Below are 24,781 nucleotides of genomic sequence, written 5' to 3'. Positions count from 1 at the left end.
CCTGAAGTTCATTTGCTACAGATCCTTTAGTACCAGTTTTCTACTGGTCTTTTCAGGTCTTCCAGCACAAGTTATTTCAGTCAATACAAGTTTGTTCACTCCAGATCCTCCAGCACCAGTTCGTTCTGTGTCTCTCCATTACAGAACTCTCTCCTCCCATTGACCTGAGTGCTCCCTTTCTCCACTCGTCCATCTGCAAACACCCGGTTCCGTTTCCACTTTCCTTTTCTGCGATCCATCTCTCCAGCTGCATGTGCAGCAGTGGGCTGGGGAGGCATCTCCACCAGGCACAGTCCGAACTTAAACGCTGCTTGGAAGCCTCGGCGGAAGTTCTCGTTGAAGTATCCATAGACGATGGGGTTGATGCTGCTGTTGAAGAAGGCCAGCCAGTGGGCGAAGGGGTAGATGTAGACCGCGAGAATGTTGAGCTGGCTGGAGCTCATGTTCCCATAATCAGTCAGCAGGATGAGGATCCACAGGGGCAGCCAGGACACAGTGAACAACAGCGCCACCATCAGGAGCATGTTGACCACACGAATCTTTCTGCGGTACACCCGCCGGCCCTCGTCTTCGGCTTGGGCGTCTCGGATGGAGGCAGGCGATTTGAAGAGTTTGAGGGCGATGCGGGTGTACATGATTACGATTAGCGTCACAGGTGCCAGGTAGATGTGGGAGAAGAGCACCATGGTGTAGATCTTCCTCATGCTCTGATCTGGCCACGCCTCCCAGCAGGTGTACAGCGGGTAGGTGGTGTTGTCCCCATCCACCATGAAGTGATAGGCATCATGGGAGACGGTCAGTGTGACTGCTGAAGGGCACATGATGATGATGGCCAAAGCCCAGATGAAGGTGATGGTGATGATGGCCTGGCGTGGAGTGAGCTTCTGCTGGAACGGGTACACAATACAGCGAAACCTGAAAGGGAATACAGAAAACAAGCTATTATAAAGGGCCAATCCCATTTCACCCCTCGTCCCTACCACTTGCCCTACCCCTCTGGTTTGAGTATGAAGTATGAACTTTTTGAAATAAATGAAGTTATTGCTTTTTCAGTGTCCAAAAAAGCATAAAAAAAATCAGAACACATAAATTTAAAACAAAATTACACAGAAGCCTCAACAGCTACATATAATATCAAATCTAACAATATTTCATTTGTTCACTTTTTCTTCAGATATTTCTGACGAGATTAGATATGAGATAATCCACTTGCATGGATCCTTGAAAGTCAAAGTGAAATAAACAAGAGTTTCATAACTGGAGGTGAAAAACTGATTCAAAGCTACTGAGAAAATGTGGCTCCTAACAACCACCTGGAAGACCTGGTCGACCCCAAAACTGCCCCCATCAGATAAACAGCACTTAAAGCTTTCATCTCTGAGAGAGAGGAGAAAATCAAGCTGATCAGATCTGAAAACATCCACAGGTGTTTCTGTCCATCCTTCCACTGTGAGAAGACGACTCAGCGCTGTGGGTTTGAAAGGATGTGTAGCTGTCAAGAAGAACCTCGCTGAGAAAAGGAGACGGACACATCAAACAAAGAAGCTGAACAATGGACTGACCACCCCAGAGTCCAGACCTCAACACCACTGAATGTGTTTGATTACTTCAGAAAATGATCAACCAGCTTCTAAGACTGAACTTTGGAGGTGTGTCTGCAGATTCTTTGAGGAACTGAAAGTGAGTCTCCTGAAAAGAGTGGAAGCTGGAATAAAGGTGAAGAGTGACTCACTGACTCAAACAGCTGAGAGCAGATTTAGGCTTCAGTGTAATTTTCTGTTAAATTCATTCTGATCATCAGAAAAGGACAAACAAATATCTTTGGTTGCCGTAAGACTCATAAAAATCATCACTACAATTAAGCTTGTTTGTGCAGATAACAGAAACATTTTAGCTATTTTAATTCTCAAGTTATTAAGCGGTAATGTTTTGATGAGTGAGGCCACTCAAACCCATCAATTTCCAAACTACACCAAAATAGTCTTGTTTGTTTGTGCTGTTCTGTGCCATGAAAATAAACATTTGTGCAATTTTAATTCTCTAGTTATAGGCCAACCCATGTATCGGCTCCACAGCAGAATCAGATCTGTAGGTAAAAATAAAATAATCCTCCTTTACAGTAAAATAAAGCTCTGCTGATCATTCAACACAGTTTAACAATAAATGGTCTTAAACTCTGGAGTTAATGTAGAACTGCTGATTCACCCTTTAACCCTGAAGATCAGCGCAGACTGCTGGTCACCATAGCAACACAGACAACAACCTCGCCTAGCTAGTAGCTAACAAAACAGCAGAGAGAGATTTAAGACGAACATCGATAATTTAGAGACAAATTAACGTATTTACGTTTATAATCACTCCAGCTGGTTTCCTGATACGTTTAATCTGCAACGAGAAACTGAAACACTTAAAACTCACAAGGCTGAAGTCGCTTCTCATTCGCCAGCTTCTTGTTCGAATTTTCCCGTTCCACCTTAAATGGTGCAGCAGTTACATTCTGGTGCCTCAGGCACCATTTAAGGTGGAACGGGACAATTCGAACTATAAGCTGGTGAATGAGAAGCGACTTCAGCCTCATAAAAAGTTTAACGTTGAAAGACATTTTTCATGAAACTGTTCTACTTTTGAGGAAAAGTTTCCTGCTGGAGATGCGAGAAATGTGGCTATAGCTGAGCTAAAGATTAAAGCAGAGCAACATAAGTCAGCGTTTTGGTTTATATTATATTTTTATCCTATACTAGGACATCAGCACATGCTGAGACATATTTACAGCTAACACGGTATAATGGACATAAAATGTTGTGGCTCCAAAGGTGGTTTGATTTTTACTAAAAGGACACCTTTCTCGCCTAGCTAGTAGCTAACGAAACAGCAAAAAGAGAGATTTAAGACGAACATCGATAATTTGGTGACAAATGGACTTGTCTGTGTTTATAATCACTCCAGCTGGTTTCCTGATACGTTTAATCTGCAATGAGGAACTGACAAACAGTAAAAAGCCACGAGGCTGAAGTCGCTTCTCATTCGCGAGCTTCTCGTTAGCATTTTCCTGTTCCACCTTAAATGGTGCAGCAGTTACATTCTGTCGCCTCAGACATCATTTAAGGTGGAACGGGACAATTCGAACAAGAAGCTGGTGAGTGAAAAGCAACTTCAGCCTCGTGAAAAGTTTAACGTTGAGAGACATTTTACAAGAAACTGTTTCTCTCTGGAGGAAAAGTTTCCTGCTGGAGATGTGAGAAAAGCAGCTATATCTGAGACATATTTACAGCCAAGATGGTAAAATGGACCAAAAATATGTCTACCAAGGTGGTTTGATTTTTGCTGAAAGGACAAAATTGCTCTTCTTAACATTTGTGTTGTGACCCCTGGACCAGACAATCACTTTTTCTTATGATGATGATAAAGCATACGACGGTACCAGCATTCTTCTGCATCAGCATTCATTCTCTGAGTCAGTGCATATAAATAGAAACATTTTCATCCCTTTTCGGATCATATGGGCTGCCAGTGTTGCGAAGGTCACTGAGCAGTGTTTCTGTTCTTCACACTAAAATACATTTTTACAATTCGATCTCTGAGTCATCTCTGCTTTTGAAATATCTCCACTCCACAGCAGAGTGAACTCAGTTTTGTCTGTCACTTGTTATTCAGAGAGACCATCAGAGACAGCAATGTAATTAACCTTTCCACTGCGATGGCCACCAGCGTGAAAACTGAGGCAGACACCGAGGCACCCTGGACGAGGCCACTCATCTTACAGGTCACTTCATCGAAGGGCCAGCCTGGGGGTGAGAGAGAGGAGAGAGAGGAAGGTCAGGGTTAACACAGTGAAGGGAGAGAGACAGAGAGGCGGGCGTCAGGGGCGTGAAGGACGTGTCCAGAGAATTGTAAGTCTGTCTCCTGCACTTTACATGATACACAATATCAGGAAAGTGGAACTGTGTTAGCTAGAACGTCGTTGTTATGTGCCTCTGGTTAAGTGATTGGGTGTGATTTATACAGTGTGTAGTGAGGGGACAGATGTAACACAGTGCGGCTGGTGGTCAAGTTTGGGTATTAAAGGGCAAATATAGTGGAAAACTGAATTCTTTTCACTTTTTCAACTTAAGTATAAGATACAAACACAAAGTTTCAAAGCATAGCATTCACTGTCCAGTCCATATAGTCCACATATAGAAAACTAACCTGCAAAAATAGCCCGTTGTAAGAGTGAGTGTGACAGTAAGAGAGTGATACAGAGTGTGTGAGACAGACAGAATGAAAGGAGCGAGACAATCATCATTTTTGCATAGCTGAAAGAGACAGAGTGAAAGAACAGGACAGAGTGATAAATTAAGACAGTGAGAATTAGAGAGTGAGATAGAATGAGGAGCCATGATAGAGTGAGATGAGTGAACAGTAAAAGTAAGAGGACGGCAGATTAAGAATGAGAGCGAGGCTGAGTCAGTGAGACAATGAGACAGTGGGACTAGTGAGAGAGTTAGAGTGAGAAAATTGGAGGGTGAGTGAGATAGTGAGTCAGTGACAATGAGACAAAGGAGTATGAGAGAGTAAGAGTGAGAAAGTGAGTCAGTGAGAAGAGTAGAGAGTGAGATAGTGAGTCAGTGAGACAATAAAACAGTGAGATTAGTGAGAGTAAGAATAAGAGTGAGAGTCTGTGAGACCATACAACAGAGTGAGATTAGTGTGAGAGTAAGAGTGAGAAGGGTAGAGACTGAGATAGTGAGTCAGTGAGACAATAAGACAGTGAGAATAAGAGTGAGAGACTGTAAAACAATGAGAGTAGAGTGCAAGTGAGATATTGATACAGTGAATCAGAGAGAGAATGAGATGGAATGAGATTAGTATGAGAGAGTAGCAGTGAGAAGAGTAGAGTTAGTGAGAGAGAGGAGTGTGAGAGAGAAGAGAGTGAGATAGTGAGGGAATAAGACAGTGATATGAGTGAGATGGTGAGTCAGTGAGACAATCAGACAGTGAGATGAGTGTGAGAGAGAAGAGAGTGAGATCGTGAAACAAGACAATGATATGAGTGAGAGTGAGATGGTGAGTGAGGTGAGTGTGAGAGAGAGGAGAGTGAGACAGTGAGACAGTGTGAGTGAGACTGACAGAAAGTGAGACAGAGTGAGATAAGTGTGAGAGAACAGAGAGAGAGTGAGACATTAAGATAGTGAGATGAGTGAGAATGAGAAGAGTAGAGTGAGATAGTCAGTGAGACCACGGGACAGTGAGCCGAGTGTGAAAGTAGGATGAGAAAAGTAGAGAGTGAGATACTGAGACGGCAAGACAGTAAAAGACAGATACAATGAGATGAGTGACAGAGAAAGAGGAGTGAGAACAAGTGAGACATTGTGAGTTACAGTACAAGATAAAAAGAAAGAGTGAGAAATATTAAGTGCTCCATAATCAGCAGTGCTGAAATTATCATTAGGTGCCAGTTTGTTACCAGAGTCGCTCACTCTGCTGTTCAACAGCTCAGAAAGATGCTCAGATAAATCAAACAGAAGATGGTTACTAAAAATAAAATGGATGTCATTTTCATCAATTATTATAATCCTATTATAGATGATATAAATAAATCAAAAATGAAGATAAAGGCGAAAGTAGAGAGAAGTGTAGGCCCATGTTTTTTTTTTAGCTCTATGAGAGGAATAGATAAACAAATCTGTTGGCTGGTTCCGCTCGTTAATTATTGACGGTGTCATATGGACTCGTTCATGTTTAAAGAGCTCACACTTCCACAAACATCATCATCGCAGAGGTGCGATTAAAAAAGCTGGTTAACTAAATCAGTTTCCTGGCAACACGATGCTGAAAGCAGCTGCTGCTGATCAGGTGAAAACATCTAATTAATCCTGAACAGCTTCTTAATTATCTGTCCACTGATTGTGAAGGCAGTGAACTCTACTGCACCCCAATGGCCAAAAATTACACTTATTACTGACATTTTTATATAAATGCAGCCAAAGACAAATATAACTATTAAAGTTGATGCTTATGTGCTCAACCAGTCGAAGGTTGTATTTTACAGATTACATTTTAAGGTAAAGCCTCTTCATTTCCTGGGTATATTTTGTTTTTATCCATCTGAATTTACATGCCCAAATCACAAGGCAAATTATTTAGTAGCTGCATTAAAATAAATGTAAATTTTTGGGGGGGGTTTGGTAAAAGCTCCCCTCAAATGAACAGAAAATGTGTTTTATGATCTACACATATTGCTTTATGCTTACAATTTACTGCTGAAAGCCAAAAATCTTAGACACCTTGTATTTTTTTATAAAAATAATTTTTACAGAGCTTAAGTGAAGAGACACCATCTGAGGTCCAGTTTATAGCTCAGGTTTATGGAAAAAAGGGTCAACTTTCTATAGAAAAGATGCTGAAATTGCTCTCCCTGGCCCTAATCTTAACCCTAAACTTAACCTCAACCCAAAACCTAATCCTAACCCGAACCCTGGCCCTAATCCGAACCCTAACCACAACCTTAACCCAAAACCTAATCCTAACCCGAACCCTTGCCCCAATCCAAACCCTCTGCACTGGCCCCAATCCTAACCCTAACCTTAACCTCAACACAAAACCTAATCCTAACCCTCGCCCTGGCCCTAAACTGAACCCTAAACCTTAACCTCAACCCAAAACCTAATCCTAACCCTCGCCCTGGCCCCAATCCTAACCCTAACCTTAACCTCAACACAAAACCTAATCCTAACCCTCGCCCTGGCCCTAAGCTGAACCCTAAACTTAATCTCAACCCAAAACCTAATCCTAACCCTCGCCCTGGCCCTAATCCGAACCCTAACCACAACCTTAACCCAAAACCCTAATCCTAACCCAAACCCTTGCCCCAATCCAAACCCTCTCCCTGGCCCCAATCCTAACCCATCATATGTTTTTGACATGTTACTGTGAGTCTGTTGAGTGTTTGTTTCATGTAAAAAGACCAATCAAAATAAAGTGTCACCAAAAATACATTTAGTACTGTGCAAATGCCAGAGACACGAGTTTAAAACCAAATACCTGAGTAATAAGTGTTTTTTGTTTTTTGTTTTTATTTTTTTTTGCTTGTAACAAATAAAAAATGTAATAAGATTTTCTTGTTTTCAACACAGTTATTCATATCTTGTGCACTTGTGAGTTTGAAGAACAAAGTTTGATTGATTTCTTCTGGACCCACCAGCTACACATGGATTTATTAAACTCCATCAGCAGCAGCTGATTTAACTTAATGAGGTATTGATTAGATAAAGCAGGTGTTGGATTATCACTACAGCTAATACTGAGCAGCCTTGAGGAAAGAGGAGAAAATAAATAAACACACTGACACACATAAAATCACTGTGTGAAGTACCCCCTGGTATTCGGGGGTCCCATGTTGGCTGGCTACTCCAACAGTGGCTGCCTGTCAACTCAGTTTTCACAGTGGCGCTGACGCTAACTTCACTGACAACAAAATGTCTGGTTCAACAGTTTCTTCTTCTGGAAATGCTCTTTTCTACACTCTTAACCTCAAACTCAACAAGAAAAGTATCAACTCCATCTGAAACACAGTAATTATCCTCTTCAGAGCTGGACTCTGCTGATAATTGCAGGAGCGCTCGTTGACCCGTAATAAAGGAGGTCGAGGAGCGAATGGTGTTATGAGCTCACCTGTTATTAGGTTGTCAGCTAAAGTGATGGGCAGGCAGAAGATGCCCACCAGCAGGTCGCTGATGGCCAGGTTGAGGATGAAGATGTTGGTGACCGTCCTCATCTGCTTGTTCTTCAGCACGATGAAGCACACCAGAAGGTTGCCCACCATGCAGAGGAAGAAGATGAGGATGTAGGCCAGGATGCAGATGGTGGCCACTGGTGGAGAATGCAGGTAATACGAGGAAAACGTGTAGTTCCTGCCGTCCGGTGGGAGGTCGGTGACATTTACGCTGACGTAATCAGAGTAGGAGATGGTCAGATTGTAGGTGGGCAACTCTGAAAACAAAAAACAGTGTAAGTTATTCCCTTTTAGAAACGTTCATCCTATAAGGCAGTGGTTACCAACCCTGCGCATGGAGACCTTCCTGCAGACGTTACAGGCCTAATCCAGACCACCTGATCCATCTAATTATTGCCTTTAGAAGGCCTTGATTAGCTGAGTGAGGAGGGCTGGATTTGGGAGGAGAGATGGTCACCACTGTTGTGAAGCAAGAGGGAAAGAAATGATACAGTACATTTACTGTAAGAGTACATCTGTTAATGGTATAAAGGAGAGAAATAAGCATTACTAAACAGTTAATGTCACAACTAATCATTTTCCATTTCATAATGCGCCAAATGTTCTCAGTGGTGACAGATCTGGACTGCAGACAGGCCAGTTTAGCACCTGGACTCTTTTAAAATGGAACATTACTGTTGTAATACATGCAGAATAGGTTTTTTTTATTGTCTTGCTGAAATAATCAAGGCCGTCCCTGAAAAAGACGTCGTCTGGATGGCAGCATATGTTGCCAAAACATGTATATATCATTCAGCATTAATGGTGCCTTCACAGATGTGCACATCACCCATGCCATGTGCACTAATGCCCCCTATACCATCATGAATACTGGCTTTTGAACTGTGCACTGATAACAAGCTGAGTGGTCTTTAGCCCGGAGGACACAGTGTCCATGATTTAAAATAAGAATTTCAAATGTTGATTCCAGACCACAGGACACTTTTCCACTTCCTCTCAGTCCATTTACTGAATAAAATCACTTAAAACAAGTAGAGAATGTCTAGATATAAATTAAATAATCTTAAATTAAGCTTACAACAATCTTAACAGGATAACTATTAGATTTATTAACCAAATTTAAGATAATTTTACTTGACAAGATGGCATTTTTTGTGGTGTAGTAATGATAGCAGGAATAACATTCCATGCAGATCATTTTTGCGCAAGAACACTGCACAGCAGAACGGTGCACCACCACTCCTGTGTCAGCTAAACCTTCCTGCAGGTCCTTTGCCATCATATGGGGGTTTTGCTTTGCATTTCTGTTCAGAATATGAGCAGTGCTACCTGAGAGTTCCAGATCTTGCCTTGGCTTCCACAGAGCACCTTAACTGCCATTTCTGACATTAATGACATTTCTGACCTATGGCCGCCAGAACCACTGTGGCAAGCAGGCATTCGCCCTACCACTTTTCAAAGTACTGGACAGAGACATAAAACCTCAGCTTTCCGTAAACTGCATGAACGGCTAAAACGTAACAGAGTAAAAAGATTCCTTCACTCACTTTAGTAGAAATAAAAAAAAATATATGATTTGAAAAAACTCAGCAGAGTAAAATCCATCAATATTTTACTGAAGTACATGTAACTACTTACTACCCACCTCTGATTAGGTTTATAAAGAAATGTTCTTATTATGACATGAGAGGCAATTTTAATCAGTGACCTAATTACATTTCGTCACTCAGGCAGATGCTTTTTTTTTCCCTACCAATTTTGGAGGTGCGGCGCCACCCCTGTTTCTGACTGAGGAAATTGAATGCTAAAAGTGATCTCTTCATAGCCTTCTCCCTTGTAGGCATCAGTTAGCTTCATTTTCAGATCCTCACCCAGCTGCTTAGAGGAGCTCATGGACTTTGGATGTTAGCATAATGTTTGAAGAGTCCAAGAGCCCAGGTTGTGAGCTTACCAGTCCTAATGAGTCAGTTAAGGTCTAATGAGTTCTGGGACTTTACAACTTTTAATAATAATAATCTTTATTTATATATCAAAGTGCTTTACAGACAGGTGAAAAAAGCTTAACAGTAATAGAAGAAACTATGAGTATCAATTTAAAATCATAAGACAATAACACAGATCAGATTAAACAGATAAACACCAAAGAGCCGTAGAGTTTTAATAAAGCGCAGAGTTAAAGAGCTGCGTTTTCAGTGAGCTCTGAGCACGACTGTCTAATAAAAGCTGAACTGAGCTCCACAGTTTAGAAGCAGAATAACTGAAAGCGTCTCTCCAGGTTTTCTGTATTTTACTGAAGGTGTTCAGAAGGTCAGTATCTGCAGGTCTAAGATCATAAACAGACACACATTCAGGAGCTTTAAGGTCATTCAGAGCTTTAAAAACCAGCAGCAGAGCTTTAAAAACTCTCTCTAAAAGTTCCAGGCGGTCAGTGCAGTGTGTAAACGGGGTGATATGAGCTCTCTGTGTTGGTGCTGTGAGGATCCGTGCTGCTGCATTCTGCACAAACTGTAGAGGATGGACTGTTTTCTCCAGTAAGAAGATCATTACAGTGATCAACTCTGCTGAACAAATGCAGCAACAAAGTAAGAGAGAAAAAGCTGAACTTTAGTGATTTTCTCAAATGATAAAAGCTGCTTTAGTGACTGTGTTTACAAGCAGATAAAACAGAGCTCAGAGTCTAAGATCACTAGGTTTTTACCGCAGGTTTGGTTTATGAAGCTAAAAAGCAGCACATGCTGTAGTATTTTTTTCTGTTTTGTATATTAATCAATTTTAAAGTAACTTTGTGCAAACATTTCCAGAAAAATATGATTTTTTTTAAAAATAGTTTGCTGCAGAAATTGTGTTTAAGTGGTTAAGTGTGCTTAAAATTTTGCTTTATAAACAATATAAATGACAAATAATTAAATGTAAATTCAAATGTATAGCAAAACAACATCAACCGTGGTCTTCTAATGGCAAATAAGGATGTTATTTCTTGATTGTACATTATAGAGTGTTGATGTGTTATGCAATCCTTGTTGTTTGTCCCTATTCAAAGATATTCCAGCATGACTCACTGTAAAATAATGTTCAACGGGAAGAATAAAGGCACTCCTACTGCGGCTTATTCCCTACTGAAGCTACAGAACACAGCGTCCAAGAGTTCTTGGCAAAGAAACTGCATCTGCCTTATTAGGCGTTTGATTGAAGGCTTTTGTTTGTCTCTCATGATATGATCAATCTCTGTTTTTTTCATTTTCAATTCTAGGTTTATTGCATTCTAATGCTTATTATTCAGGGACTACACTGAAATCAGTGCAAACTAACTGAGTCATGCTTCAGCTGTAGAAGTGAGGAATGGAGGCCTGGCAGCTCCTGGGCATTAAGATGTTTGTTATCTTACCTTTTCAACTTGGTTCTCTTTTTTTTCTCGTTTATTATTAAACCCATAACTATAACGGTTCATAATTAGGCCCACATAAATTATTGAAGAATTTGTTGTATATACTGTATAATTCATAGTAGATACTGAATAATTCATAGTATATAATGAAAAATTCATAGTAGGTTCTGAATAATTCATAGTAGACACTGAATAATTTATGGTAGATATTTAATAATCCATAGTAGATGCTGAATAATTCAGAGTAGATACTTAATAATTCATAGTAGATGCTGAATAATTTATAGTAGATGCTGAATAATTTATAGTGATACTTAATAATTTATAGTAGATACTGAATAATTCATAGTGATACTGAATAATTTATAGTGGATACAGAATAATTAATAGTAGATACTGAATAAGTCACAGTAGATATTGAATAATTCATAGTATGTACTTACTTTATAGTAGGTACTGAATAATTCATAGTAGATAATGAATAATTCATAGCAGGTACTGAGTTTTTCTGTGTTCTTATAATGTGTATTATTTTATATAAAGATGCCTTGTGTATCTTTGAGGCTGCAAAAGATGTTAAATATGGCTAAAGTTTCCTTTTTTTGCTAAAGGCTTGAATAAATGACTCATTTCTGCTGTTAATGTCATGATGCAACCCAAATGACCATGAGTAATGTAATTGAGGCTTAAGTGCTCCATATGTGCTTTTACTGAAGACTGCAGCTCTGCAACTGTACTGACATGTGCCTCCAGTGTTGCTGTTTTTACAGGATTTGTACATGACCCAGCAACACATGTACAGTCAATCTGATTTTAATTAATCATGATTACATGACCACTCTGATTTGGTGCTAGCACAAGGTAGGTGTTTCTGATAAAGTGGCTAGTTAGTGGAAGTACAAGGTAGAGGTTTCTAATAAAATGGCCAGTGAGTGGAAGTATAAGGTGTTTGTTTCTAATAAAGTGGCCAGTTAGTAGAAGCACAAGGTAGAGGTTTCTAATAAAGTGGCCAGTGAGTAGAAGTACAAGGTAGAGGTTTCTAATAAAGTGGCCAGTGAGTGGAAGTACAAGGTGGGTGTTTCTAACAAAGTGGCCAGTGAGTGGAAGTACAAGGTAGGTGTTTCCAATAAAGTGGCCAGTTAGTAGAAGCACAAGATAGAGGTTTCTAACAAAGTGGCCAGTGAGTGGAAGTACAAGGTAGGTGTTTCTAATAAAGTGGCCAGTGAGTGGAAGTACAAGGTAGGTGTTTCTAATAAAGTGGCCAGTGAGTTAAAGTACAAGATATGTGTTTCTGAAAAGGTTTCCCTGTTATCCGATAACTCAAAACCCTGAGAGGTTCAGTAACAGAATTCTTAATAATAATCAGTTATCACTTTTGTCCAAATAGTGCATCACTAGATTCCAGCATTCGAGTTTATAATACCTTCTGTTACAGGTTTGAATGTAAATGAGACAGAAATGGATGTTTCACCTGCAGCTCTTTTGTCTCTTTATTTCAGAGATGATGGTGGAGTGAAAGAGGAAAATGTGGATGTATTGTTCTCAGCCTCTACACACACTGTATTCGGGAGCTGCTCTTTGGAAAGCTGGAAATGTTCCTCCACACGGTTACAGCCATCAAATGTCTGGGGACCAGACAACAGATGTGTGAAATGTGCTTCATAAATAATTGTTATTCACTATTGTAAACAAGCAAACAAGTGCAAGCACTCTTAAAACTAAAGCTACCAGCTGCTTTCGGCCCCGCAGACATCAGGGGCCCGCTAACAACTTCTGTGTTATTACTGCATCATTATGTTGTCTAAGGGGTCAGAGAAAAAAGCAACTGCCGTATTATGTCTTAAGAAAGATCTGTATTATGCCTCATAAAAATCTGGAGCCAAAAACTACAAAGAAAAAGAGAAGATTAGAAACCACACAGCAACAGCCTAGCAACACCTTAATAACCAAACAGAATACCATAGCAACCACCTTAGCAACAATCTAGGATACCATAGCAACAGCCTGACAACACCTTAGCAACCACCTGGGTTAACATAGCTTTGACGTAACAAAACCTTAACAACCACCTAGAATACCATAGCAACCACCTTAGACAACCTAGGATACCATAGCAACAGCCTAGCAACACCTTAGCAACGACCTAGAATACCATAGCAAGCACCTTAGTAACCACCTAGGATACCATAGCAACAGCCTGGCAACACCTTAGCGACCACCTTAGTTAACATAGCTATGACTTAGCAAAACCTTAACAACCACCTAGAATACCATAGCAACCACCTAGGATAGCATAGCAACAGCCTAGCAGCTCTAAAGACACCACCCAGAATACCATGGCAACAGCTTAACAACATCTTAAACACCTGGTATACAATGAGCACATTCACATGCACTGAATAATCCAATCATAATTGGATTTCTGCAGTTATCTGATTATTCAAATGGTCATGTAAACACCACACTTTCTTAGATCAGAGTAAGGTTTAGAAGTCCAATAAAGAAATCTGATAAAGAGGCTGGATTTTAGCTCAGTAATCAGATTTCTCAGTGCTGTAAACTCTTACTCTGATTTCTTTCGGATTTCTCAGTCTGCGCATGTGTGAAAACAGACTGCGGTACCGGAAATAAGCGAGCAGTGTCGCCGTGAGACGCAGCAAAACACTTTTGGAGTGGCGCTGAAACCGAATGTGTGCTTGACGAATGAAGGATTTAAATATTCTTTATCTTTTACATGATGTATGTTCATATTTTCAGATAAAGTGACTCTATGATTTAAAAAAAAAAGCTGCAGTATGAAGTTTGAGTTTAACATTATGGTTACGTTGCGTCTTCTTCTGTGAGTTTATTGGCTGGTTACAAAGCAGAAATAAATGACTAATGTAAACTCAGAGTTTCCCCATTATCTGATTACTTAAGTGCGTATAAACGCGTTGATCAGATTACTGACAAAATCTGATTTCTGCTGTTATGGGATTATTGAGTGCATGTAAATGCACTCACTGACCTGGCAAAACCTTAACAACCACCCAGGATAACGCCTGGGATACCATAGCAACCACCTCAGCAACCCCCAGGGATATCACAGCAACAGCTTTGAAACACCATAGCAACCAACTGAAACGGCATAGCAACCACCTGGAACACTATAGCAACCAATGTTTAAACAATTGAACAATTGATGAAATAAAGTCAAAATAACCCAATATAAAGTTAAAATAACCGAATATAAAGTTAAAATGACCCAATATAAAGTCTGCTTAAAGACAGAATAAACAGCCCCCATCCTCCAACCGTTCAGTGCTTTGTAAAGCCAATCTAAAGTTTGTTTACAAACTTTCCTGTTTTGGTTTAAACTGTAACTAATTAGATCCCCAAATGAGCACCCAAACATCGGTTATACACAAATTAGCCAGTCTTAAATTTATAAATCAGACAGCAGCCATTGCTGTTAGTTAGCCTCTAATTTTACTGTAAGCAAGATGTACTGTAAAATTCATAGGCCTCCAAAAGCCTAGAGCCCCCAAACCTTCCTCAGACAGTGTTCAGATTTCCTATGACTCCAAACTGCTTTTGCAGACCCAGTAAAGACTTTAATCTGACAGCATGAAGAAATAAATTGTTTCTGTCAACAGGTTCTGGGTAATCTCCACAGTCGGCTCCACAGCTCTCAGACAGATGTCAGTAGATATGAGCCCGTTTGGTCTGCAGGTTTACAGTTTTTCTGCAAGGTGGACTCGTGAAATAAATCGATTTTGTTTCAGAATCATGCGCTGGTCACCTTTAGTGAGAGGATCAAAATGTTTGGGCAGGGTGAGAAGGACTGGCTGCTTGGTTTTGAATTGGACTTTGATTGGATATTTGACTTTCTCTCTTTAATATCTCATGAAATAAACTTCCAAAAATGATCAAACCTACATTTTCACACTCCTGAAAGACAGAAAACAAACTGCAACCAAATATATTGAAACACAGATGACCAAAGCTTAGTCATGAAGCAAACATCTAAACCGTACCTACATGAGCTTGTTGGTCATCCCATTCCAAAACCATGGACAGTAATATGGGGTTGCCTGTGGCTGTAACAGCTTCCACTCTTCTGAGAAGCTTTCTAAAGATTTTGGAGTGTGTCTGTGGGAATTTGTGTCCATTCAGTCAAAAGAGCATTTGTGAGGTCAGACACTGATGTTAGATGTGAGGGCCTGGCTCACAGTCAACATTCCAGTTCATCCCAAAGGTGTTCAGTGGGGTTGAGGTCAGGGTTCTGTGCAGGCCACTGGAGATCCTCCACAGCAAACTGGTCAAACCATGTCTTATGAAGCTGCTTTGTACACAGGGGCTCATCATGTTGGAAGAGGAAAGGCTCTTCCCAAACTGCTGACACAAAGCTGGAAGCAGATAATTGTCTAACATGTCTTTGTGCTGTAGCATTAACATCACCCTTCACTGGAACTGAGGGTTCTAGGCCAACCCCTGAAAAACAACCCCATAGCATTATATCATCATCCCTCCTCCACCAAACTTTACAGCTGGCACAGTGCAGTCAGGCAGGTAAGGTTCTCCTGGCATTTGCCAAACCCAGACTCGTCCATCAGACTGACAGGTAGAGAAGTGTAATTGGTCACTCCACAAAACACGTTTCCACTGCTCCAGAGTCCAGTGGTGGCGCTTTACACCACTCTAGCCGACGCTTGGCATTGCGCATAGTGATCTTAGGCTTGTGTAGCTGCTCAGCCATAGAAACTCATTTCATGAAGCCCCTGATGCTCAGTTCTTGTGCTTCCATAGGCTGTTTGGACCTCTTTAGTGATTCAGCAGAGGAAAGACACTGTGGACTTCAGCACTCAGCGGTCCCACTCTGTGAGTTTGGGTGGTCTGCCGCTTCGTGGCTGAGCTGTTGTTGCTCCTAGAAACTTACATTTCACAATAATAACACTTACAGTTGTCAGGGGCAGATCTAGCAGGGCAGAAATTCCCCAAAATGACTTGTGGCACAGGTGGTATCCTATGACAGTGGTCCTACGACCCTCTACTGCCAGTGTTTGTCTATGGAGACTTCAAGGCTATGTCCTTGATTTTATACACCTGTGTGTGGCTGAAACACCTGAACTCAATAATTAGGAGAGGTGTCCACATACTTTGGTCATAGAGTGTATTTTCCATATATTTAGCCAAAATAAGGCAAAATCACATTACATTACAAGTAGTACAGAGAGCTGCTGCCTTTAACTAGGATTCGTAGTCAGTTTAAGTGAAGTCACTCTCTTTACTACAAGTGACTTGGTGTGACTGACTTATTGTAGAAAGATATTCACCTTATACACTGTTTAGATCTGTTTGGTTGGTGTGTTTCTGAAATACTATGCTCAGTGAAACTCAACTGATGTTTTGCTTCCCACATTCTGACACTCAGGTTTCCAGTCACATCTCAGCAGGTCTGACTCACATCTCTTCATGCATGGCAGCTCAACACCTGAAGCTCAACCCTATCAAGACTGAGCTGCTCTTTATCCCTGGAACTACAGGTCCTCATCTTCCATCTCATTTCAGAACTTCTTGGTTATTCTGTGTGAAGATGCAACAAGCTTTGATGTGACTCTAGATGACCAGTTATCATTCTCAGCTCATACTGCAAACCTGACTCGGTTACGCAGGTTTCTCCTCTACAACATCCGGAGAATTCGATCTTTTCTCTCTCGTGCTCCTTCAGTCTCTTGTCACCTCAAGGCTGGTAAAATTTAACGGCAAACATTTTTGTAATTTATTTGGTTGCGGTGAAAACTTACCGCATTGTTACAGATAGAACCACAAAACTCTGACAATATCAGGTTCAGCTCAGCTTTTTCAGTACTTCAGTAGTTGCCAATTAACCTAAACATCCTTGTAGCACGCCCTGTGCTACCCCAGGCTCAGGCCAGGGTGAGGGTGAGGGTTAGGTTTTGGGTTGAGATTAAGGTTAGAGTTAGGATTAGAGCCAGGGAGAGGGTTAGGATTAGGTTTTGGATTGAGGTTAGGGTTAGGGTTAGGGCCAGGGTGTAACAGGCTTAATGTAAATTATGCATCAACTGAACATCTACAAGATATTTACTTCAGTATATTCAGATGCTTCACTACTGCTACTTCACTGATATGCTGTTGATGTGTTACTGATAATCTGTAAAGAGTTTATTAATCATCTACAAAGGACTACTCCAAATAAAGTGTTACCAAAGTTTGTTCACAAACTTTCCCCTTGTAGTTTAAAGTTTGGAAATTATTTATAACCCCAAATGATCAACTTCTACACTTGTTCCAATGAGATACGAGTCAGAAATAATGAAACAAAAACTGAGGCTCATACAGCACAGAGGAGGCATAAAATGTTCAGCAGACGTTCTGCATCTTATCTCGTGTTTGAGTCTCGTCTGTGTGGTAGCGAGTACTTTTCCATTTGTTGTTAATGAAATTCTGTTCCATCTGGACGCTGCGAGCTCTCTCTAAGGCTGCTGTCACTAGAGTTTCATCACAACTGGAATTTTGGAAATAGCTGCAGAGTGACTCTTGCTTGTGCAGAGGAGTGTCTGTTCTTTCTGGCTTTTTAAGCATCGGTACTGACTTGACTTCGCCGACTATGTGTTGAAGGTCTGCTGTATCCTAGCTACAGAAACGACACATGTCCGCCCGCTCAGAGCAGCACCACAGAAAAAGTCACGAAGGCCTACGCAGTGTCACACATCCACACAGCAAGCGCATTTACATTAATTAAGGCTTTACAGCAGCGATCCTGACAGCGGAGAGAGATAGAAATCTGCACTTTCAGCAAAATTTTAGACAAATCTTCCTAAAGCAGAATGAAGGACAGTTCTTGCGCTGCACTTTTTCAGAGTTTCTCTCACCCCATAGTGTCGAGAAGGAAAAAGACTTAGTCTTTTAGTTCAGCCTCAGGAAAATAATCATTAACACTGGCCAGTGAGTGAAAGCAGAAGGTAGGTGTTTCTAATAAAGTGGCCAGTGAGTGGAAGCAGAAGGTAGGTGTTTCTAATAAAGTGGCCAGTGAGTGGAAGCAGAAGGTAGGTGTTTCTAATAAAATGGCCAGTGAGTGGAAGCAGAACATAGGTGTTTCCAATAAAGTGACCAGTTAGTGGAAGCAGAAGGTTGGTGTTTCTAATAAAGTGGCCAGTTAGTGGAAGTGCAAGGTGGGTGTTTCTACTAAAGTGGCCAGTTTGTGGAAGCAGAAGGTAGGTGTTTCTACTAAAGTGGCCAGTTGGTGGAAGTACAAGGTGGGTACTTCTAATGAAGTGGCCAGTAAATGGAAGTATAAGGTAGGTGTTTCTACTAAAGTGGCCCGTTAGAGGAAGTATAAGGTAGGTGTTTCTACTAAAGTGGTCAGTTATTGGAAGCAGAAGGTAGGTGTTTCTAATAAAATATTTAGAGATAATAAGTCACTAATTTTGGAAAATAAGTCATTATTTCAAGAAAAGTCAATATTTTGAGAAGAGGAGTCAGTTCTATATATATTGAGTCAATATTTTGACACACTGCTGCCAGAAGCAGTGAGGGAGAATGAGGGAATTTTCCCTCCTCTACTGTGTGGAAATTGGCTTCAATACATTTGTAATGGTTTTGAGTCGGACTAAATCTCACTGATAGATGATAATGAGCTAATGAACTGAATGAATCCTTTCAGAGAGGAAAGCATGCAGGACTCAGTGGGATTCAGCAGTGGGAGAAAAGCAGCGCAGCGTTAACATTAAAAATCTTTCCATTTGAACCATAAAAGATGTGGAATCTGAGCGCCTCTCGGATTTTCCATGAAAGACAGCCTGAAGCATGCGATAGGGAACCACATCAGCGCGGCTCTCACCGGCCACTAAGTACACGGTCCGGCGGGTATGAATGCTGATTTCACATGCGTGGGCTTTCAATGGAAAACCTCCTTTGGTTTGGTTTAATCCACATTTAAAGCGGCCTTACTCCACATCTCAGATAGAAAACTGTAATCTAAAGACTTTCTCTCAGAAAAGACACGTGTGCTGAATATCTGCTGCATTTGTATTTATAAACGTGCATGTATAGCAATAGGCTGTGTGGTGTTGTATTTTTTATTAGATATACACCGATCAGGCATAACATTATGACCACCTCCCTGTTTCTACACTCACTGTCCATTTTATCAGCTCCACTTACTATATAGGTGCACTTTGTAGTTCTACAGTTACAGACTGTAGTCCATCTGTTTCTCTGATACTTTGTTAGCCCCCTTTTACCCTGTTCTTCAGTGGTCAGGACCCCCATGGACCCTCACAGAGCAGGTACTGTTTGGGTGGTGGATCATTCTCAGCACTGCAGTAACACTGACGTGGTGGTGGTGTGTTAGTGTGTGTTGCGCTGGTCTGAGTGGATCAGGCACAGCAGTGCTGCTGGAGTTTTTAAACACCTCAGTCCAGCCAACAGCGTCCTGTGGGCAGCGTCCTGTGACCACTGATGAAGGACTAGAGGATGACCAACACAAACTGTGCAGCAGCAGATGAGCTATCGTCTCTGACTTTACATCTACAAGGTGGACTGAAAAGGTAGGAGTGTCTAATAGAGTGGACAGTGAGTGGACACAGTGTTTAAAAACTCCAGCAGCACTGCTGTGTCTGATCCACTCAGACCAGCACAACACACACTAACACACCACCACCACGTCAGTGTTACTGCAGTGCTATATATAAATTATCTGTCTATTCAGTCTATAGCACAAGCTCCGCCCATTTACTCAGCCTGGACTACTTTTTGAATGAGGCAGAGCCAATCAGAACAAAGTTCATTTACATACGCTCTTAAAAATGGTTCTTCAGGGGTTCTTTATTAAAGAAAATGGTTCTATATAGAACCATAAGCACCCAAAAAACATCTGCATGCTTAAATGGTTCTTTGCATGGTGACAAGGTTCTTCAGCTTGATGGAGAATGTGCTGTAAAAGATTCTATACAGAGAAAGGGTTCTTCTGTTGTATACACACTTGACATCGTAACAATAAAAGAACAATAGAAGAACCCTTTTTGGAGCTGTATAGAACCATATACAACATATTCTCCATCAATCTGAAGAACAATTTCACCATGCAGAGAACCATTTAAGCATGCAAATGGTTCTTTGAGCATTCATGGTTCTATACAGAACTATTTTCTTTATGACAGAACCTTTGAAGAACCTTTTTTAAGCATGTATATCAGTCTTATCAATCAACCAATCAGAACAAAGCTAATTTATATATATTAGTCTTAAAGGCGGAGTCTGTTTAATTCTAACTGTGAAAATAAGCATGAAAAATTTAATTATGGCTGTTTTTGGCACATCAAACTGTCAAAACCACGTCAGGAAAATAAAAATAAAATGGCAGCAAAAATGCAGCTTATCAGCCCTTTAATATATGTAAATACACAAGTCAATCAGCTCGATATTCAGAAAGCCTGAAGGTCTCTGAACCTCAGCACGTCTCAGTAGACGAGAAATGATTGACAGACATTGATTGAAATCGACGCTGCTGCGCTGAGCTCATGTTAAATGACAAATGCCAAAATCTAACAGCTGAATAATAAATCAAACGATGAATATTTGATCAGATCAGCGCAGCTTCATCAGCCGCTCTCTGCATTCACCTCCTCATTTGTCAGTTTTCATTAACTGGAGTCCTTAAGGCTGTTAAATCAGCATCTTAATCACTTCAAGTTGCGCTTCGTCTTTTTTTTGTTTCAGAAATATGTTTCCTTTCTACAGGATATTAAAGCAATAATTTGGCAAGAAATCTCATTTGCATAGTCCAGTTCCAGCCCCACCCTGGGCCTGGGGTGCACATTAAAATACAATTTAGATATGATGTATGTGTTCATGTTAAATGACCTGTTTAGGAATTTGTATATATTTTACAAATAGCTGTTATTTGCAATTATTTTATTATTATTAATTTTACTATTTATTATTTATTCATTATTTATTTCATCTCTCTATGATGGCAGATCATTTTACTTATTTCAAGCATCATTTCCTATATTTCCCATATTTCAGATAATTAATATCAATCTTAATAGTAAGAGTAATAGTAATCTTAATAAAATTACATAAAAGAAGTACAAAATGTCAAGAATTAAGCTAAAGGGTCCATAACAGGGATATATATATCGTCGCTGTCCAATGAAAACCATCTCCATTTTTATTGATTTTTAGTTTTCTACATCATTTCAACACAACAGCTGTCCTTTACAATGTGTAAAACCAATAGAGATGCTCTAAAATCACTTGGAACAAAATCTCTTTACATTGACTTACATTGAAAGGTAAGAGTGTTTTTTCCTTCTCCTGTAAAGTTCATATTTTGGAGATACTTTTCTTTGGACAGCGACAATATATATATATATATTATCGCTGTTGTTGGAACAAAATCTCCAAAATGGTAACTTTACAGGAGAAGGAAAAACCCTACTCTACTTTTAATGTAAGTCAATGGAACCAGACTTTTGTAGTTATACAAAAGTAGTTCCCCCAAATCATTTTGGGCCGTTTCTTTTGGTCCATTCTTCATGAAATTTACACACAATGTAAAGGAAAAGAGGCAACTTATGTCAAAAACTGAAATATGGCAAAAATGGAGATACAAAGTTTTCTTCCGACAACAGCGATATATGTATAAGCTTCCCAGACAAAACAATTAGTCTTAAACACCTTGCGTGATTAAGGTGGTGTCTAATTTTTTGTCCAAGGAGCCTGTGAATAAAAATCACTTCACTTCTCAGGCAAGAACTGCTTCTAGAAGTCAATGCAGGTTCTTCACAACCAATTTCTGTAAGCGCACTCCACAAGGAAGCAGTCCCTGTCCATCAGTTTCATCTTTTGGCCACAATTCTGATGGGAATTTCCTGTAGGCTGGGATTTTGCCACTGCTGGTCGACCCGTATGACCGTACGCTTCGAAACACCTGCAACCTCAGCTACTTCCTTCACGCTGTGGCCTTTGGCACCCGAATGCAAATCACTCCTTTTTGCCAATCATTAACACCTGCTTTGCGACCCATTTTCCACACACTGACCGAGACATTTACCACACTGTACCACCTTTTCTCAATCTATGAATCCCATTACACACACCGCAGGTATTTATAGCCCAATCATCCTTGTGCAGCACCATCTGCAGGAGCCTGAAGTTACTACCACCTTAAACACACCAGGGAGCTAATCTATATATATATATATATATATATATATATATATATATATATATATATATATATATATATATATATAGATAGATAGATAGATAGATAGATAGATAGATAGATAGGGCAGCCAATCAGTGTATATATTAATATATATATATATATATATATATATATATATATATATTAAAGGCATAATGGTCATGGAAAATGGTCATATAAAATGATTTATGGGTGTTTTTTTTCGTACATAAAACCACAAAAATGTTATTAGTGGGAAAAAATAAAATACAAGAAAAATGTAGGATATTTGGCTCATACAGACACATATTAGACAAATCAACTAAATTTAAGACTTCTTAACTTGCCAGGATGTCATTTTTTGCAAACCCTTAAATAATTTAAAAATGTGTCTGATCCACTCGTACCAGCACAACACACACTAACACACCACCACCACGACGTCAGTGTTACTGCAGTGCTGAGAATGATCCACCACCCAAATAGAACCTGCTCTGTGAGGGTCCATGGGGGTCCTGACCACTGAAGAACAGGGTAAAAGGGGGCTAACAAAGTATGCAGAGAAACAGATGGACTACAGTCTGTAACTGTAGAACTACAAAGTGCACCTATATAGTAAGTGGAGCTGATAAAATGGACAATGAGTGTAGAAGCCTGATCGGTGTAAATGTTCCCTCAAAGCTCCAACAGTGGTTTTAAGGTCTGATTGTGAACCTTAAATAAGTTTTTCCAGGTGAAAAGTTCGTATTTGTACCTTTTCATAACCGAATGTTTTAAAACAGAACAGTAAAATAAAAGCCTGGAGACGAGACGGGGTGTGTGGAGTCAGTACAGCTTAGAACATATCATTTCAGTGGATTATGGTTCAGTTATGTTCCCTGACTAAAGGTACTGAGATGGACCCTTGAGGGTTCCACCCCAGTGACAAGAGGGGCACTGACCCAGTGACAGTTTAGTACCTTTATGTCTGAGACTGTACATGTTGGTGTGTCTGCCCTGTGATGGACCGGTGACCTGTCCAGGGTGTTTTCTGCCTTCTGCCCAATGAACGCTGGGATAGGCTCCAGCTCCCCCCGTGACCCAGGAGGATTAAAAAAATGAATGAATTTTTTTATATTCATCTTTTTAGACTCCAGCATCGTATGAGTCACTGAGTCTGTCACAGTCTTTAGCTCCACATGCTGAGTCCACTACGACAGAAGCTGTTTACAACCCAACACTTATGAATCATGCCTTCTGTTTCAGAGCGACACTGATGATGATGGTGGTGGTGATGAAGACAATTCATACAAAATCTCTCACTCTTCACTGGAAGCTTCGTACATTTTACTGAAAATAGCAACAGTTAATAGCAAAATCCCAGGTTTGTTCTCTTTAAAGAACCATATCCAACAGGTTCTCCATCATTTGGCCATGCAAAGAACCTATAAAGCCCACAACTGGTTGATCAGGTTGTTGTGGTTCTATAAGAACCATTAAGGAACCACTTTTATTAACAATGCAACTGCAAGTACATTGAGGCATTTAGATTTTGAGGCATTACATTAGTTCATTTAGCAGATGCTCTTATCTAGAACAACACTTTAGGAAAAAAACAAAAGGTTCTTTGCTCAATGCCATAGAGGAACCATTTAAGTTCTTTAAAGAACCGTGTTTGTAAATGAGATGTGAACCTTTTAAAAGTGTAAAAAAATATTTAACAAATTTAAGGGTTTCTACATTGTGTGGAGGATCTTTAGGGTTAAGAAAGGTTCTTCACATTCAGACATCTCATCTCTTTAGGGAACTGACATGGTTCTTCTGTGGCATCGCTCAACGAACCCCTGGTGGCACCTCTTTTCTTAAGAGGGTCCGCTGAATGAATAAATGTAAATGTACATCAACAAATGTGAATATATAAACATTAACTGAAGTACTATCTTTCGAAAGGTTCTTTAGGGAACCTAAAATGGTTCTTCTGTGGCATCGCTCAAAGAACCCCTTGTGGGAGTATTGCTCTAGATAAGGTCTGCTAAATTAACAAATGTAAATGTTCATTAAAGTAGCATGCATCAAAGTGTTCTTTAGGGAACCAAAAATGGTTCTTCTATGGCATCACTTTCATTTTTGAAAGTGAACTTCTAAAAGGTGCAGGTCCAGAGTGATAAAGGAGGCGGAGGGTCTGTAAAGATGTGAGAGAGCAGTAGTGACTGAGATAAGCGCGAGTTCCCACAGCAGCAGGAAGCTGAACTCACTCCGCTCAGAGCGAAGAGACTCCGCAGGATCTGCTCTCGTTTATCCGCCTGCATCTCAGCAGCGCTGAATAAAACCTCCTACAGTTCAGCTTCAGCTCAGACTGAACCTGGTCTGTGGTTCTAGAGTAAAACTGTGTTCTTTACCTTCATCGTCGCTGTGATCTGCTTCCATCTCTCATCTGCGGCTCCTGCGCTTCCCCTCCAGACATCAACCACACAGCAGCCTCAGACTCACTGCAGCTCGCCTGAAC

At 40.4% G+C, this 24,781-nt stretch overlaps 1 protein-coding gene across 1 annotated transcript; it reads right to left on the bottom strand.

Moving 5' to 3' along the window:
• Positions 1 to 24,781, bottom strand: LOC118808796 (neuropeptide FF receptor 1-like). The gene is made up of 4 exons (XM_036571673.1): positions 24,675 to 24,781; positions 7,654 to 7,971; positions 3,686 to 3,785; positions 1 to 915 (listed from the first exon to the last, which is right to left on the bottom strand). The coding sequence occupies exons 1-4, from the start codon at positions 24,700 to 24,702 to the stop codon at positions 96 to 98; spliced, it is 1,266 nt and encodes a 421-aa protein (XP_036427566.1). The 5' UTR covers positions 24,703 to 24,781; the 3' UTR covers positions 1 to 95.

Source organism: Colossoma macropomum, unplaced genomic scaffold (genome assembly GCF_904425465.1).
Source record: "Colossoma macropomum unplaced genomic scaffold, Colossoma_macropomum, whole genome shotgun sequence".
Lineage (NCBI taxonomy): Eukaryota > Metazoa > Chordata > Actinopteri > Characiformes > Serrasalmidae > Colossoma > Colossoma macropomum.
The sequence above is the reverse complement of the archived record's forward strand: the minus strand, read 5'-3'. Positions and strand labels throughout refer to the sequence as shown.